Source organism: Pristis pectinata, chromosome 2 (assembly GCF_009764475.1).
Source record: "Pristis pectinata isolate sPriPec2 chromosome 2, sPriPec2.1.pri, whole genome shotgun sequence".
Classification (NCBI taxonomy): domain Eukaryota; kingdom Metazoa; phylum Chordata; class Chondrichthyes; order Rhinopristiformes; family Pristidae; genus Pristis; species Pristis pectinata.
This window is the reverse complement of record NC_067406.1, coordinates 9041702-9059917: the sequence shown is the minus strand read 5'-3', so window position 1 is coordinate 9059917 and position 18216 is coordinate 9041702. Positions and strand designations below refer to the sequence as shown.

At 44.6% G+C, this 18216-nt stretch overlaps 1 protein-coding gene across 1 annotated transcript in view; it reads left to right on the top strand.

Annotated features, from left to right (window-relative positions):
• Positions 1 to 18216, top strand: part of LOC127580080 (dedicator of cytokinesis protein 2-like) — a 1107748-nt gene that overhangs the window by 711581 nt on the left and 377951 nt on the right. Inside the window, 1 exon segment of the mRNA XM_052033289.1 lies at positions 16631 to 16729. Coding sequence (XP_051889249.1) covers positions 16631 to 16729 — 99 coding nt within the window.

Here is an 18216-nt window from a genome sequence, read left to right as displayed (position 1 = left end):
GTGCATGGAATGCAGTGGTGCCACCTACCAGTTGAAAGGTACCACCTTCACTCTGGATACATGTGAGACGTCCCATTGCACAACTTGAAGCAGATCAGGGTAGGGGTACCCCACCGATACCTCAACAAAACAATTGCCTGTGCATTGTAAGATGTCAACCACTTGGGGCTAACAGTGCTGATGACTGCATGATATAGGACACTTGGTGAGATCGCACCTTGCATATCGTAAATGGTTTGTGAAAAAGGATGTACTTGCCGTAGTATTACATATCAGCAACAATAGAGACACAACAAGCCATGTATAAGTGTTAGAACCTATTTTACTTAGAACTACTTGTAATAATAATAAAATTAAAAACATTAGATATTAAACATTAACCCCAAAACTAAACTCGAAGTGTGCGTGTGGCAAATTCCCAAACCCCAAGTCTAGGAATAGTTCTCAAAGTTCAGTTCAGCAAGTTATAAAGTGAAACGTGAGCAAAGGCTTTTGCAAAACCACCGTTGACTGAAGAGAAAATGTAGAGAGAATGTAGGGAGAAATTACGAAGTCCACATGTTCCACGATGGAACCCATACGACACCTCAATCACTGATGTTTTGCTTTGTTCAATTGCTTTGTTCCGAAGTATCTGCCACCCCGAAGGCATTCGATACGTGGCTGCCCACAGAAATACCTGTTTTCCAGCACTGGTTAACGACAAAGTGGACTCCACTTGATTGCTCCAAAAATCCACACATGGATTGCAGTGACAGACACAGCTATTGCTCTTCATCCATCGATGCAGAGATCGTCAGTCAGTCTCTCTCTCCCTCCCTCCCTCCCTCCCTGTCTCTCTCTCCCTCCACACACACACCACTACTCTACTGTCAAGGCACCTTAAAGGGACATTCACCAAATAGCAACCTGGCTCGTAACAGGAGAGGGAATGCAATAGAGATTCACCAGATTACAGCAGTAACTAAACTTCTAAAGTATTTCGTTAGCTGTAAACACCTCAGGAATAATATCGTGTTTATCAGTGCACAGAAACAGGCTCTTCGGCCCATTGAATCCACACTGAACATCAAGCATCCATTTTTAGAGTAAATGGATTGCATTATTCCTGCTTTGTTTACTCCTCGCATTCCCATCAACTTCCCCCAGATTCTACCACTCACCTACACACTCAAGGCAGGTTACATCGGCCAATTAACCTACCAACCCGCACGTCTTTGGGATGTGGGAGGAAGCCAGAACACCCGCAGGAAACCCACGTGGTCACAGCGAGAACGTGCAAACTCCACACGGGCAGCGCCCGAGGTCAGGATTGAACTTGGGTCTCTGGAGCTCTGTGAGGCAGCGGCCCTACCAGTTGCACCACTCTGCCACCCGGTAACTTCTGAATAACACGTGTAGCAGTTAGCGTAATGCTATTACAGCGCCAGCGACCCGGGTTCAATTCCCGCCGCTGTCTGTAAGGAGTTTGTACATTCTCCCCGTGTCTGCGTGGGTTTCCTCCGGGTGCTCCGGTTTCCTCCCACATTCCAAAGACATACGGGTTAGGAAGTTGTGGGCATGCTATGTTGGCGCCGGAAGCGTGGCGACACTTGCGGGCTGCCCCCAGAACACTCTACACAAAAGATGCATTTCACTGTGTGTTTCGGTGTACATGTGACTAATAAAGATATCTGATCTCATCTTATCTCTTCCCTCTCGACAGATGGAACCAAGCTTCTTTGCGTGCTGCCTACTACTAATAACGATTGATTTTTGTAAATTTAGTGAAATATAGATGCAAATATATATGTATACTTTTCACTAGATGCCAAGGCACTTTAAGCCAATGAAGTACTTTTGGAAGTACTGTTGTGGCAACGTACTTAATAATGCTTAATAATGACTAGATAAACAGTCTTTCTAGGGACGTTGGCTGGGTCTAACCACTGGGCAGGATATAGGGTGAACTACCATCCTGTTCTTCAAAGTAAGTCGGACTCCCTCAGTTACCCCATTGCTCTGTCAATCTAGACTTAACAGTCAAGTCTTGCCAGCGAGTTTGAACCCACAATCTTCTGACCCTGAGGTGAATTATTATTCATTGAACTTTGGCTGGGACCAAAACTTCAATTTTATTCTGCTATCTCTCCCTCCCAAGTACTGTTGATTTATCTCGTAATTCGTTACAAAAAACTATATGTAGGCTTTGTAATTAATTGAGCAAATTGCAGGGCATGAGAGGTTGAATATCCCTTCAGAAGTTTGTTTGACGTGACATTATTCCAATAAATTACTTGCTGTTTTAAGTTAATGAGATTCCTGACTGTAGGTGGACTCATTCACCAATTAGTGTTGTAATTGTGTTTTCGCCTTGAACCACCATGCATCACTAATTACGAACATTACCTCTAAAATGTTATTTTCAAATCTTTCTGTGTCTTTGTCCTTTTCTAACCTCCTCAGTCTACAACTCTCCAAGGTCTCTACACAATCCCAGTTCTGGCTGTCACTATTTAATCACTCCACTATTACTAGCCATGCCTTGAACTGCCAAGGGCTAAGCTCTGGAGTACTGTGTATAGTACTGTGTAAGTACTTGGAGTACTGTAGACAATTTTGGTCACCCTGTTATAGGAAAGGTGAAGTTAAACTGGAAAGAGTGCAGAAAAGATTTATGTTGCCAGGACAAGAGGGCCTGAGTTATAGGGAGAGGTTGGCCAGGCTTGGTCTTTATTCCTTGGAACATTGAAGAGTGAGGGGCGACCTTACAGAAGTGTTTAAAATTATGAGAGGCATAGATAAGGTGGATGGTAACAGTCTTTTCCCCAGGGTAGGGGAGTCCAAAACTAGGGGGCATAGGTTTACGGTGAGAGGGGAAAGATTTAAAAGGGACCTGAGGGGCAACTTTTTCACGCAGAGGGTGGTGAGTATATGGAACGAGCTGCCAGAGGAAGTGGTTGAGGCAGGTACAATAGCATAATTTAAGAAGCAGTTGGATAGGTACATGGAGGGGTGGGGCTCAGAGGGATATGGGCCAAACGCAGGAAATTTGGACTAGCTGGGTGGGCACCCTGGTCGCCATGGACTCGTCGGGCCAAAGGGCCTGTATCCGTGCTGTATTGCTCTATATGACTCCGGATTCCCTCTCCTTGTCTCTCTTCTCCTTTAAGATACTTCTTAAAACTTACCTCATTGATAAATGAAGCAGCTGAAGATGAGTGAGCCAAGGAATGGCACATGGAGTTTGATTCAGATAAATGTGAGGTGTTGCATTTTGGGAAGAGAAACCAGGGCGGGATTTACACAGTAAATGGCAGGGTCCTGGAGAGTGTTGTAGAACAGAGAGACCTTGGGCTACAGGTATATAGTTCCTGAAAATGGCAACATGGGTAGACAGGGTGGTGAAGAAGATGTTTGGCACGCTCGCCTTCATGGGTCAGGATATCGAGTACAGGAGTTGGGATGCCACAATAATGTGGGCTGAATGGCCTGTACTGTGCTGTAATAAAACGTTCTATATTCTATGTCATGTTAGAGCTACACAAGACGTAAGAACACGTCTGAGGTATTGTGTACAGTTCTGGCTGCCCTGTTATAGGAAGGATGTTATTAACCTGGAGGGGGTACAAAAAAGACGTGAAGATGTTGAAAATTGTTAAGTGAAGCCTAATCCTACTTCAGCAGTGGAACATTATGGATCAGCCCTTGCACTACCATGGACTTGTCTCTGACAGCGTTTTTCTTTGCAGTAATGTCTTATTTTTGCACATTATTTTTACTCTCCCTTCACTGTTTTGTACAATTTATGTATAATTTTTATTCTGTATGATTTTTATCAATGATGGATGAGGATGTGGAAAGGTGGGTTAGTAGGTTTGCTGATGATACAAAGGTTGGTGGTGTTGTGGATAGTGTAGAAGGTTGCTGTAGATTACAACAGGATATTGATAGGATGCAGAGCTGGGCTGAGAAGTGGCAGATGGAGTTCTACCCAGATAAGTGTGAAGTGATACACTTCAGGAGATCAAATTCAAAGGCAGAATACAAGGTTAATGGCAGGACTCTTAACAGTGTGGAGGAATAGAGGGATCTTGGGGTCCACGTCCATAGGCTACACAGGTCGATAGGGTTGTTCAGAAGGCGTATGAAGTGTTGGCCTTCATTAGTCGGGGTATTGAGTTCAAGAGCCGTGAGGTGATGTTGCAGCTCTTTAGAACTCTGGTTAGACCACACTTGGAGTATTGTGTTCAGTTCTGGTCGCCTCATTTTAGGAAGGATGTGGAAGCTTTAGAGAGGGTGCAGAGGAGATTTACCAGGATGTTGCCTGGATTGGAGAGAATGTCTTATGAGGATAGATTGAGTGAGCTAGGGCTTTTCTCTTTGGAGAGAAGGAGGATGAGAGGTGGCTTGATAGAGGTGTACAAGATGATAAGAGGCATAGATTGAGTGGACAGTCAGAGACTTTTTCCCAGGGCGACAATGGCTAAAATGAGGGGACATAATTTTAAGGTGATTGGAGGAAGGTATAAGGGGGATGTCAGGGTTAAGCTTTTTACACAGAGAGTGGTGGGTGCGTGGAACGCACTGCCGGCAGAGGTTGTGGGGGCAGATACATTAGGGACATTTAAGAGGCTCTTAGATAGGCACATGAATGATAGAAAAATAGGGGGCTATGTGGGAGGGAAGGGTTGGATGGAGCAGGATAAAATGTCGGCACAACATTGTGGGCCGAAGGGCCTGTAATGTGCTGTAGTGTTCTATGTTCGATGTCTCTGCCTGTGATGCTGCTGCAAGCCAGTTTTTCATTGTACCTGCACCTCACCATACTTGTGCACATGACAGCAAACTCCACGACTTGAGGATAAGTTTGGAGAGTTATTCCCCCCTCCTGCCCTTTCCCAAACTGTCTCGGAGGTGTGGATGAGGACGTGGGGTGAATAAAAAATGGGATTAATGTAGGATTGGTGTAAATGGGTGGTTGCTGGTCAGTATGGACTCTGTGGGCTGAAGGGCCTGTTTCCACGCTGTAACTCTGTCTCAATGACTGCATCATTTGAACTCCGGTCTAAAACATCTTTCAGTATGAATTTAATAAAAAAAGATGGCAGCAACCATAAAGTAAGTGGTGATAGTTGATCTGAAGTCTGATTTATAGTCTCATAAAAAGAGAACTTTGCAAGGAGCAATTTAGCAGCTCATTGATAAAAAGGATACAAGAGCCTCATCTGAGTCACATCAACATTAATAACTAACACACAGCTGGGGGATATGTTGTAGCATTTCTTATTTACATGATATTACCATATAATCTCTATATAAGTCACACCAATGTATAGGTCCCATCCTTATTTCCCCCACTATATTTTGAGGATTTCAAATGTAGGAAAGCACCTTTCCTCGATTTGAAATTCATTTGGCTTTTCGACTATAAGTCGAAGGTCTCCAAAGAAAAGAAAAATCAATTCAAGTTTCCAAACCCTATTTATTCTATTCATAATCTACTGTGTTATGTTTTACAATTTCATTGCTTCAAGTAAAGGTTAGTAAGATATGAAATAAATGTCAAACTCAACCAAGCTTAATTTCATTGGACAAGCACATTGCTTGTGCAGATCACAATGGTGTGCAAGTTGCCCCCTGGCCTTTATAACCTTCTAAAAAAATAGCCAGTCACTAAGTTTTACAGTTCATGCAATTTGCACAGAAATAGGCCATTTGGCGACCTGCTTTGTGCTGGTGTTTGTACTCAACATAAGCCTCGTCCTGCACCACATTATCTCACCCCATTAACAAACCCTTCCACTCCTTTCTCCTCACGCATATTTCCCGCTTCCAGCAGTGTATCCATGTTGTTCACCTTAACTACTCCTTGAGGTAGCAAGTTCGACATTTTCATCACGGTCACAGAGTAATACAGAACGGAAACAGGCCCTTCAGCCTAATGTGTCCATTCCAACCAAGGTGACCATCTAAGCTAGTCTCATCTGCCTGCATTTGGCCTGTATCCCTCTGAGCCTTTCCTATCCATGTACTTGTCCAAATGTCATCATTGTACCTGCCTCAACCACTTTCTCTGGCAGCTCGTTCTATACACCCTCTGCTTGAAGCAGTGGCCCCTCTGGTCCCTTTTAAATCTTTCCCTTCTCACTTTAACTCTATGCCTCTAGTTTTTGATTCCCTTTTCCTGGAAAATAGACTGTGTGCATTTACGCTATCATGATTTTAAACACCTCAAGAAGGTCACCCCTCACTCTCCTACACTCCAAGGAATAAAGTCCTAGACTGCCCAACCCCTCCCTCGAGTCCTGGCAACATTCTCGTAAATCTGCTTTGCACTTTTTCCAGCTTAATGATGTCTTTCCCAACGGGTAACCAAAACCATACACAATACTCCAGGTGCAGCCTCACCAGAGCTGAGGTGAGAATCATAAGAGCAGACCAGAAACTTACAGTCTCCAAGTGAAGTCATTCCTCCTGAATCCCTTATTATATTCCCCTGTCTTGGATTTAGACCACGTGGTATTGGAGTCCCATCTCTCCCTGCCCATTTAAATATGAAATCATTGAGGGTAATGTTAAAGCAACCAACCTCCTCCACTATTAAGTGCATCTTTTTAGTTCATTTTTCAGGATCCGAGTGTTGCTGATAAGGCCAGCATTTATTGCTGACCTTATCAGCAACCTATTTGCCCTTGAGAAGGTGGTGATGAGCTGCCCTCTTGAAGCACAGCAGTACCTTCCACAGGGCTTTTGGGAAGGGAGTTTCAAAGTCAAAGTCGAGTTTATTGTCATATACACACGTGCATGTAGGTACATGTGCAATGAAAACTTAATTGCAGCAGCATCACAGGCATATCAGCAACATTCATAAGAAAAACATAAATTAAACATAAATTATACCTATTTTTTACAAGAAACAACACAATTCGAACAAATAAAAAAAACAAAGTCCATTTTAGTGCAAAGAGATCAAAGTGGTCACAGTGTTGTGGAGATCTGGGTTGTGCTGGTTGGTTCAAGAACTGCATGATTGAAGGGAAGCAGCTGTTCTTGACCCTGGTGGTGTGGGACTTCAGGCTTCTGTACCTCTTGCCCGATGGTACCTGTGAGAAGATGCCATGGTCCAGATGGTGGGGATCTTTGATGATGGATGTTGCCTTTTTGAGGCATCACCTCTTGTAGATACCACCGATGGTGGGTAGGGATGTGCCCGTGATGTATCGGGCAGAGTCCACTACTCTGTGCAGCTTCTTAAGTTCCTGCGCATTCGAATTGCTGTACCAGACCATGATACAACCAGTCAGGATACTTTCAACAGTACATCTGCAGAAGTTTGTAAGAGTGTTCGGTGACAAGCTGAGTTTCCTTAACCTCCTAAGAAAGTAGAAATGTAGGCATGCCTTCTTCGTGTTTGCATCTATGTGCTGGGCCCAGGACAGGTCATCCGACATGTTAGCGCCCAGGAATTTAAAGCTGTTGACTCTCTCCACTGCTGATTTCAGGACTTAGACCCAGCAGATGATGAAGGACCAGGGACACATTTCCAAGTAAGGATGGTGTCTGAATAGGAGGAGAACCTGCAGGTGGTTCTCAGTTGTAGAAGTCACTGGTTTGGGAGGGAGTGTCAGAGTAGCCCAGGTGAATAACTGCAGCACATTTTTAGGTGGCACAAACTGCAGACTCTGCATGTTGGGATGCAATAAATCATCAAACCCCACCGCTAAAGTCTCCTCCCATTTTAACTGGAATTTTCAAATGGTTCGCTTTCTGTCTCGGGGGAGGGAGGGTGGGGATTTGTTGCTCCATCTCGGTCTCCCCTTGAGAAGGTAGTGGTAAAGTGTGACTAGGAGTGCTCATTTGAATGTAAGCCACATTGCGTAGGCCTTACTGGGTAGGGATGGCAATTGTTTAACCCTAAAGGACCAGCTGGGTCTTTGTGGTTGTATTTTTCACTATTATAAAAAGCCGTCAATCTCACCACCACTGCTTCCAGATGGCCTGATGCTCTCCCTGCTCTTTGTATGAAAAACACCACTTCATTTCTGACCAGCCCAGCTCTAACGTTTCCATTTTGGGAATTCCTCCAGCACAGGAAGTAATTTCTCTGTAACTATTTGTTACGTCCATCCATTCTATCAATTTCTTCTTTCATTTTAAACACTTTGATTGGACCACCCACCAATTAATCGAAAGCATAAACACCCTGTGAGGTAAGGTATCTGGTGCTGTACCCCAGCATGGAACATCACAGGAACAGGCCCCTCGGCCCACAATGTCTGTGCTGACCATGATGCCAAATTGAACTAATCCATTCTGCCTGCACCTGATCCATATCCCTCCATTCCCTGCGTATTCATGTGCCTGTCTAAGTGCCTCTTAAACGCCACTATCGTATCTGCTTCCACCACCACCTCTGGCAGTATTCTCCAGGCACTCACCATTCTCTGTGTAAAACAATCTTACCCTGCACATTCTCTTCAAACTTTCCCTCTCTCACCTTAAACCTATGCCTTCTAGTAATTGACATTTACGCCCTGGGAAAAAGACTCTATCGCCATTGAGCCTTAGCATCAGCTGCACATATCGCATCCCTCAGCATATTGTCTTGCACCTTGGATATGCCAGTCTACAACATTCAGTTGTAGACAACTCCTTCCACTGAGGAGCAGCATGTTTCAGACAGACCAAAGTGTGACTTTCACCCAGTTGATAATCTTAGAGTCATAGTGTCATACAGCTTGGAAACAGGCCCTTCGGCCCAACTGGTCTATGCCGACCACATGCCCAACCAGGCTAGTCGCATTTGCCCGCATTTGGCCCATATGCTTCTAACCTTTTCCTATCCATGTACCTGTCTGTGTGTTTTAAAACTTGGCAGACACAGAGGTATAGCGGTTAGAGTAATGCTGTTACAGCGTCAGCGATTCGGGTTCAATTCCGGACACTGTCTGTAAGGAGTTTGTACGTTCTCCCCGTGTCTGCGTGGGTTTCCTACAGGTTCTCCGGTTTCCTCCCTAAAGCATACGGGTTAGGAAGTTGTGGGCATACTATGTTGGCGCCAGAAGATTGGTGACACGTGAGGGCTGCCCCCCAGAACACCCTACGCAAAAGATGCATTTCACTGTGTGTTTCGATGTACATGTGACTAAAAAAGAAATCTTATCTTATTGTTCCTGCCTCAACCACTTTCTAGAGTTATCGAGTCATACAACATGGAAACAGGCCCTTTGCCCCAACTGGCCCATGCTGACCAAGATTCCCATATAAACTAATCCCACTTGCCTGCATTTGGCCAATATCGTTCTAAACCTTTCCTATCCATGTACCTGTCCAAATGTTTTTAAAACATTGTTTTCGTACCTGCCTCTACCACTTCCTCTGGCAGCTCACTCCATATACACACCACCCTCTGTGTAAAAACAGTTGCCCCTCAAGTTCCTATTAAATCTTCCCCTCTTACCTTAAACCTCTGCCCTCTGGTTCCCCAACCCTGGGAAAAAGACTGTGTGCATACACCCTGTCTGCGCCCCTCATGATTTTATACATAGCAGCAGTTGATGTTTACCTCAGTGTGTGTCCCTGAAAATATCCTGTGGAGCACAGACCACTGCATGAGGAATGGTTAAGTTCCGTGGTGCTTTGGCCCTGTTCCATTTTAATTACCCATTTCTCCTTATGGATGTGTCCAAGGCCAGAGATGAACTTGGGACTGACCCCAATCATCAGGTAACTGAGCAATGAGGCATTCCTGGGGAAAAAGGGCTACCCATCCTTCCAAGCAAGACACTGAGATGTGAACCAGTTTGGGGAAATGATTTGTAAAATGGTGAAAACAATGAACAGAAAGAAGTGCAAAGGGCCACTTATTGCAAAGGGGCATAAGAATAAGGGAGTTATGAATGAATCCAGAGGAAATTTAGTAAAGAAGTCCTTACCAGAGACCAGTTTAAATCTTTAACTTACTCTCACATGGAAAAATTGTCATTACTCTCTGCAATAGTGAATTAAGTGTGGATTGGAAGACAAATGTATGAGTGAGAAAGGAATTCAAGGACATGTTAATTGGCTGAGATGAAGCAGCATAAGATATTTAAGATATTTATTTATTAGTCACATGTACATTGAAACACACAGTGAAATGCGTCTTTTGCGTTGTCTGAGAATGTCCTGGGGCAGCCCACAAGTGTCGCCACGCTTCCGGCGCCAACATAGCATGCCCACAACTTCCTAATCCGTACATCTTTGGAATGTAGGAGGAGATCAGAGCACCCAGAGGAAACCCACGCAGACACACGGGGAGAATGTACAAACTTTTTACAGACAGTGGCCAGAATTGAACCTGGGTCGCAAGCTCTGTAATGGTGTTACACCGACCGCTACCCTACCGTGCCACATACAGGAAGTCTGCTTTTCTTGGCTGAGGCCAAGACTTGGAACTGAATTCAGTAAAAGCCCAATTACAAGCTGGCATCTCCAGTTCTGAGCTGGGCTGATGGAGGGACAACACCAACTGGCTCAGGTTGGGTACCGAGCTTTTACGTGAAACATTACGCAGACCACAGTTGTTCCTCCTCACCTTCCTTTCCTATCAGAATCAATCTACAGCCCTTTGTGGCCTCCACCAATCACCTCACAGCTTCTGTCGCCATCTCAATCCTTCCCTCCCCCACCTGACTCCATCTGCCAATCACCCCCTCTCCTCCCCCAATCTACCAATCGCTTTCCAGCTCCTGCCTCACTCCTCCCCCTCACCTCTTTATACTGGCTATCTCACCTCTATACCCCTTCAGTCCAGGTGAAGGGTCTCAACCCCAAACGTCGACTGTCTATTTTCCTTCACAGATGCTGCCTGACCCACTGAGTTTCTCCAGCAGCTCTTTTATTTGATCCAGATTCCAGCATCTGCAGTTGTTGGTGAGACTATAGCTCGTTGTGACCTTGCACCTTATTGTCTACCTGCACTGCACTTTCCCTGTAACTGTTACACTGTACTCTGCATTCTGTATTGTTTTACCCGTACAACCTCAGTGCACTGTGTAATGAATTGATCTGTATGAACAGTATGCAAAAGTTTCTCACTATACCTCGGTACAAGTGACAATAATTCTAATTCCAATAGCTGTGTCTAGTTTTGATCACCTCTTATTTAATTGTGGGGAGGAGGGACTACAGGGGCATAAATCTGACGTGATGGGGCCAAAGAGGGTACAGAGAAGATTTATGAGGATGTTGAAAGGGCCTGGGGAGTTATAACTATGGGATTGTATTCATTGGAGCCAAGGAGACCAAGGAGAGATTTAATTGAGTGTAAAATCACCCAAGAAAGGGTGAACAAGAACCGAGTTCCCTCAGCAAAACGGTTGGTGAGGAGGAGACATTAATTCGTAGAAGGATTACAAAATAAAGTTTGGACAAAAGTGGTAGAGGCAAAACGATGTTGGCAAAAGGCAAGTAACTATAGGCCAGTTAGCTTAACGTCTAGAGTCGGGAAAATGCTTGAAGCTATCATAAAGAAAGAAATAGCGAGATATCTGGATAGAAGTGGTTCCATCAGGCAGACACAACATGGATTCAGGAAGGGCAGGTCCTGTTTGACAAACTTACTGGAGTTCATTGAGGATATAATGAGTGCAGTGGATAGAGGGGAACAGGTGGATGTTGTATGCTTGGATTTCCAGAAGGTGTTAGATAAGGTGCCGCATAAAAGACTTATCCTTAGACAAGGATGCATGGAGTTGGGGGTAATGTATTAGCATGGATAGAGGATTGGTTAACCAATAGAAGGCAGAGAGTTGGGATAAATGGGTCTTTCTCTGGTTGGCAATCAGTGGTGAGCGGGGTGCTGCAGGGGTCGGTGCTGGGCCCACAACTGTTCACGACATACATTAACCATTTGGAAGAGGGGACCGAGTGTAGCATATCCAAGTTTGCTGATGATACTAAATTGAGTGGATAAGCAACTTGTGCAGAGGATGCGGAGAGCCTGCAGAGAGATACACAGTAGATAAGTTAAGTAAGTGGGCAAGGGTCTGACAGATGGAGTACAATATTGGTAAATGTGAGGTCATCCACTTTGGAAGGAAAAATAGAAGATCAGATTATTATTTAAGTGGTGAAAGATTGCAGCATGCTGTTGTGCAGAGGGACTTGGAAGTGCTTGTGCGTGAGTCGCCAAAGGTTGGTTTGCAGGTGTACCAGGTTATCAAGGAGATAAATAGAGTGTTGGCCTTCATTGCTCGAGGGATTGAATTTAAGAGCAGGGAGGTTATGCTGCAACTGTACAGGGTACTGATGAGGCCGCACCTGGAGTACTGCGTGCAGTTCTGGTCTCCTTACTTGAGGAAAGATGCACTGGCTTTGGAGGTGGTGCAGAGGAGGTTCACCAGGTTGATTCTGGAGATGAGGGGGTTAGCCTATGAGGAGAGATTGAATTCGCTGAAATTCAGAATAATGAGAGGGGATGTTATAGAAACATATAAAATTATGAAAGGGATAGATAAGATAGAGGCAGGAAGGTAGGTGAGACTAGAACCAGGGGACATAGCCTCAAGATTTGGGGGAATAGATTTAGCATGGAGATCAGTAGAAACTGCTTTTCCCAGAGAGTTGTGAATCTGTGGAATTCTCTGCCCAGGGAAGCAGCAGAGGCCACCTCATTAAATATATTTAAGACACAGTTAGATAGATTTTTGCATAGTAGGGGAATTAAGGGTTGTGGGGTAAAGGCAGGTAGGTGGATCTGAGTCCACGGCCAGATCAGCCATGATCTTATTGAATGGCGGAGCAGGCTTGATGGGCCAGATGGCTGACTCCTGCTCCTATTTCTTGTGTTCTTGTGGTAGGAGACTGGAACTCACTGACTGAGATAACGTTGGAGACAGACACCATAACAGTGGTTTATTATTGTCACGTTTACCGAGATACAGTGAAAAGCTTTTGTTTGCATGCCGTGCAGACAGATCATGCCATACATAAGTACGTCAAGGTAGTAGAAAGAAAACTGAATGCAGAATGTAGGGTTACAGTTACCCATGAAGTGCAGTGCAAGTACAGAAATAAAGTTCAAGGGCCACGACGAGGTAGATTGGGAGATCAAAAGTTCATTGTTAGCATATGAGAGGTCTGTTCAAGAGTCTGATAACAGCGGGATAGAAGCTGTCCTTCAGCCTGGTGGTACGTGCTCTCAAGCTTTTGTATCTTCTGCTTGATGGGAGAGGAAAGAGGAGAGAATGACTGGGGTGGGAGGGGTCCTTGATCATGTTGGCTGCTTTCCTGAGGCAGCGAGAAGTGTAGACGGAGTCAATGGAAGGGAGGCTGGTTTGTGTGATGGACTAAGCTGCATTCACAACTCTCTGCAATTTCTTGCAGTCTTCGGCGGAGCAAAAAGCAGCAGGTTGGTGCTTGAGAGCCGTGAGCTGCAGGGGTACAGACCAAGTGCGGGGAAGCAGAAATGGTTTTCAGTTGCTTTTTCTCATAAACCTTTACAAGAAGGGGTTTAAATCGAGCATAATCTCCATCTGTTGGATTCAGTAGCCATTTCTATGCTGTTAATGTTTTGCAGCACTTTCTAACTTTGCAATAAACTGTGTGAATGCAAGTTCAAATTATTGAATCTCACATCAGAGTTTGGCATCAAAAAATTCTGCACTTAAAAGGAATATGCATTTTACATCAGATAGATTTGCAACAGGAGGCAGGTGGTTACTGTGATGAAGGAATTTTAGATTAAACAAATCTTATGCAACAGAAAGGACTTTTCTGCCCATCGCGGCTGAACAAGTTCTTTGAAAGAGCTATCCAGGGCAAAACCAATAGAATTATCATACAGTTATTGGGTCTCTGCAGAGGAACAGCTTATCTCAGTCACGATCATTGTGAATGCATTTCCTGATAAATTCTTCTTATCAGCTGATAAAGTGAGGGATCATTACCACTAATGACGGATGAATTCAATTGAATCAATCCGCATTTGACTTTTCTTTTGGCACATGGATCCGAGGTCGCAAAAAAAAGAATTGTACAAGAATTGCAGAACTAATCTATTTGCGCTGAGTCCCATTACCAGTCCCCTCAAAACCATTTTATTTGTTACTTTCAGTCTGACAGTGCTTGACTAAGGGAAATTTTGTTGTCCTGACATAATGAACAGTTGTACAATGACTGTGCTAAGGAGGGAGGTCAGTTTTACAACAGAAGGTCTTCCACTTTGACCTGATTTTGTGCTGAATAATGATAGTTAAAAGTTTGTGAATTCACAGCTTGGAGAAATGCTGCTTTTTTGTAATGATTGCTGCACTTCTACCGAGAGGAAGAACAGAAGAAGATTTTGAAATTCTTAAAGCTTTGTTTGCTCCTTTCGGAGAGAGTTTTCTCTGAAACTTAAGCAATAAACGATCTGCTGGAGGAACTCAGGGGGTTGAGCAGCATCTGTGGGAGGAAAGGAACTGTCAATGTTTCAGGTCGGAGCCCTGCATCAGGTCCTGATTGTTGCTCCAGATTCCAGAATCTGCAGTCTCGTGTGTCTCCATTGTATCCATCCTGATGAAGGATTTCAACGCAGAGATCGGATAAACTGGCCTTGTTTTCTCTGGAGTGAAGGAGATTGAGGGGTGACATGATAAGTATATAAATTTGAGAGGCACAGATAGAAGAGATAATCAGAATCTTTTTCGCATGGTAAGGGGTATCAAAAACCAGGGGCATAGGTTTAAGGTGAGAGGAAGGATTTTTGAGGAGCAAATCTTTTACACAGTGAGTAGTTGATACCTAGAATGCACTCCAGAGAAGGTGGTAGGATGAGATACGATCACTACATTCAAGAGGCATTTAAATAGACAAGGCACAGAAGGATACAGAACTGGGATTGGGATTGGTTTATTATAGTCACTTACTGAGGTACAGTGAAAAACTTGTCACAGAGTCATACAGCAGGAAAACAGGCTTCTTGCATACCGTTCATACAGATCAATTCATTACACAGCGCAGTCACATTGAGTTAGTACAGAGTGCATTGATGTAGTACAGGTAAAAACAATAACAACGTAGAGAGCAAATTATCACAGCTACAGGTAGACAATAAGGTGCAAGGTCACAACAAGGTAGATTGTGAGGTTAGGAGTCCATCTCATCATATAAGGGAACCGTTCAATTGTCTTATCACAGTGGGATAGAAGCTGTCCTTGAGCCTGGTGGTACGTGACCTCAGGTCCCTGTATCTTCTGCCTGATGGGAGAGGGGAGAAGAGAGAATGACCCGGGTGGGTGTGGTCTTTGATTATGCTGGCTGCTTCACCGAGGCAGCGAGAAGTACAGACAATGGACGGGAGGCTGGTTTCCGTGACGCACTGGGCTGTGTCCACAACTCTCTACAGTTTCTTGAGGTCCTGGGCAGAGCTAATGCAGGAAAATGGGATGAGTGTTGATGGGCAGAGAGGTCAGCATTGACAAAGGGCCCATTTCTCTGCTGCACAACTCTATGGAACAGAAGTCACGTATCAGATTGAAGACCCTTTATTACTAAGGCAATGGCTGATCGGTCCCCTGCTTCAGCTCTACTCTCCTGCCTGTTACTCCTCATAACGCTTGCATCTCATACTGCCCAAAAATCTGTCTCAGCCTTGAATCGCCAGGCAGCTGCCGATGGTGGAGAATTTCCAAAATTCACATCCCTCTGAGAGTAGAAACTCATCCATGCCAACAAAGATGTTTATCTGAGTTGGTCCCATTTGCAAGTGTTTGGCCCATTACCTCCAATGCTTTTTCTATCCATGTACCTATCCAGGTGTCTTTTTAACAACATAATCTGACCCACCTCTACAGCTTCCTCTGGCAGCTCATTCTGTATTCCCATCTGTGTGAAAAATGTGCCCCCCAGGACCCTTTTAAATCTTTCCCCTCTCACAAATCTATGTCTTCTTGTTTTAGGTTCCCCTGCCCCAGAAAAAAGACTGTGGCCATCTCCTATATCTGTGCCCCTCATGGTTTTATAAACCTCTGTGAGGTCACCCCTCAGCCTCCTCTGCTCCCAGGAAAAAAGTCCCAGCTTATCCAGCCTCTGCTTACAATGCAAGCTCTCCAGTCCCAGGAACATCCTCATGAATCTTTTCTGCAGCCTTTCCAGCTTAATGACATCATATAGCTGGGCGACCAGAACTGCACACAATGCTCCAAGTGTGGTCTCACCAATGGCTTGTACAGTCAGAACAAGTTGCACTCTTGTACCAACCACAGAGGGTTTTGTTTTCTTTATTTGGAGCAGGTCAGGGGAGTGCTTTTCTCCACCGATCATCCACCTGCCTCTGTCTCCCAAATCCACACCCCTCCCCTACCTGGTGCACCCTGCGTGTCATCTTACACCCCTCCTCAGTCCACCAATCACCTTGAACTCCTGCCTCACCACTCCCCCTTCTCCTCTTTATACCGGCCATCTCCCCCTCTCCACCCTTGGTCCTGATGCAGAGCTTCGACCTGAAGCGTCGATAATTCCTTTCCTCCCACAGATGCTGCTCGACCTGCTGAGTTCCTCCAGCAGATTGCTTGTTGCGCTGTGGTACTGTTTCCCGAATGTTATATTTTGAAAGTTCAATAGTTGTTCTTTTATTGTGAAGATGGCGTCCTCTCAACTTGATTCTGGTCCCTTTCCTCCCCAGAGCAATTACGTGGCTTGTATGACAGCAATTCTCAGCCAAATGGAATTTGCACATTACGTCAATTACATCAAGACGTTCCAGACACGGCAGGACCTCATGGTATGTAAACCGGCAGATTTGCTTGTTTTATTTTCACCTGAGTGTGATTTTGCTTTGTTTTGCCAATTTATTCCAAAATGTTCAGAGCAGGATTAACTTGCTGCATGAGCATCCTTCATTCAAGGATCCGGGTACTGAGCTTCAGAAGGCAATCCTCTGTTGGCAGTGTGAAGATTTTCAATAACTTCTCTACCATTTCCAAGAGGAATTCACATAGAACATAGAACAGTACAGCACTGGACAGGCCATTCGGCCCACCATGTTCTGCTGACTTTGATGCCAATTTATACTAAATGTCTCCTCCTCCTGTGTATCATCCATATCCCTCCATTCCCTTCATATTCATGTGTCTATCTAAAAGCCTCTTAAGCTCCACCAATCTGCCCACTTCCACTACTACCCCTGGTAAGCCATTCCAGGCACCTACCACCCTCAGTGTAATAAACATGCCCCTCACGTCACCTTTAAACTCCCCCCTCTAACCTTAAACGCATGCCTGCTGATGTTTGACATGTCTTCCCTAGGGAAAAGATTCTAGCTATCTACCCCAACTACGCTTCTCACAATTTTAAAGACCTCTCTCAGGTCTCTCCTCAGCCTCTGATTCTCTGGGGAGAACAACTCAAGTTTGTCCAACCTTTCCATATAGCTCATGCCCTCTAATCCAGGTAGCATTCTGGTGAACCTCTTCCACATCCTCTCTAAAGCCTCCACATCCTCCCTCTAATGGGGCGACCAGAACTGGACACAATGAGATTTTTGTGTAGTAAAATCAAGGGCTTTTTTATTGTTTGTTTATGAGTATTTCCAGCCATGCCACCAATTACTGGTCATCTCTAACTCGTCCTCGAATAGAGTGGCTTGCTAATGTATTTCAGAGGGTCACGCTGAGTCTTCTGACTGTCAACTCACATAGGCCAGATCATTTAAGGACATTTTCTTCACTGAAGGACATTGGGGAACTGATGGGTTTTAAGTGACAATCCAATGTAATGAGGGCAAGCTTTCTGGGGCAGGTTTGTTTAATCATTTAAATTGCAATTGACCAGATGTTGTGGTGGAATTTGAACACATATCTCCACATTAACAGTCTGGGGATTAGGCTAGTAACTTAACCACTACACAATCATATCCCTCCTCACTAATTCCACTGTACTAAGTGCACAGAAGGAATTTGTATCTCTTTCAGAGAACCAGATCAGTTTAGCCCTCCTTAGCTGGAATCACTAAGACCAACTTTATAATGGCAAGGTTGCAATGAATGAATTGACCTCTATACCGGAGACCAGGCTGAAAACCTTCTCAGTCAGAATGCCTCCATTAAGGACTGTGGATTACAGCTTTTATACGCATTTTTTTGTTTGGTTTATTGAGCCGACAACACAAATCAGCTTAGCCATCAAATACTTTAGAGCTTAAATTTCTGAAAATGCAGCCTACGTGATAAATGATTCTGGGCCATTTCACCGTCCAGGTTTAATGGATAA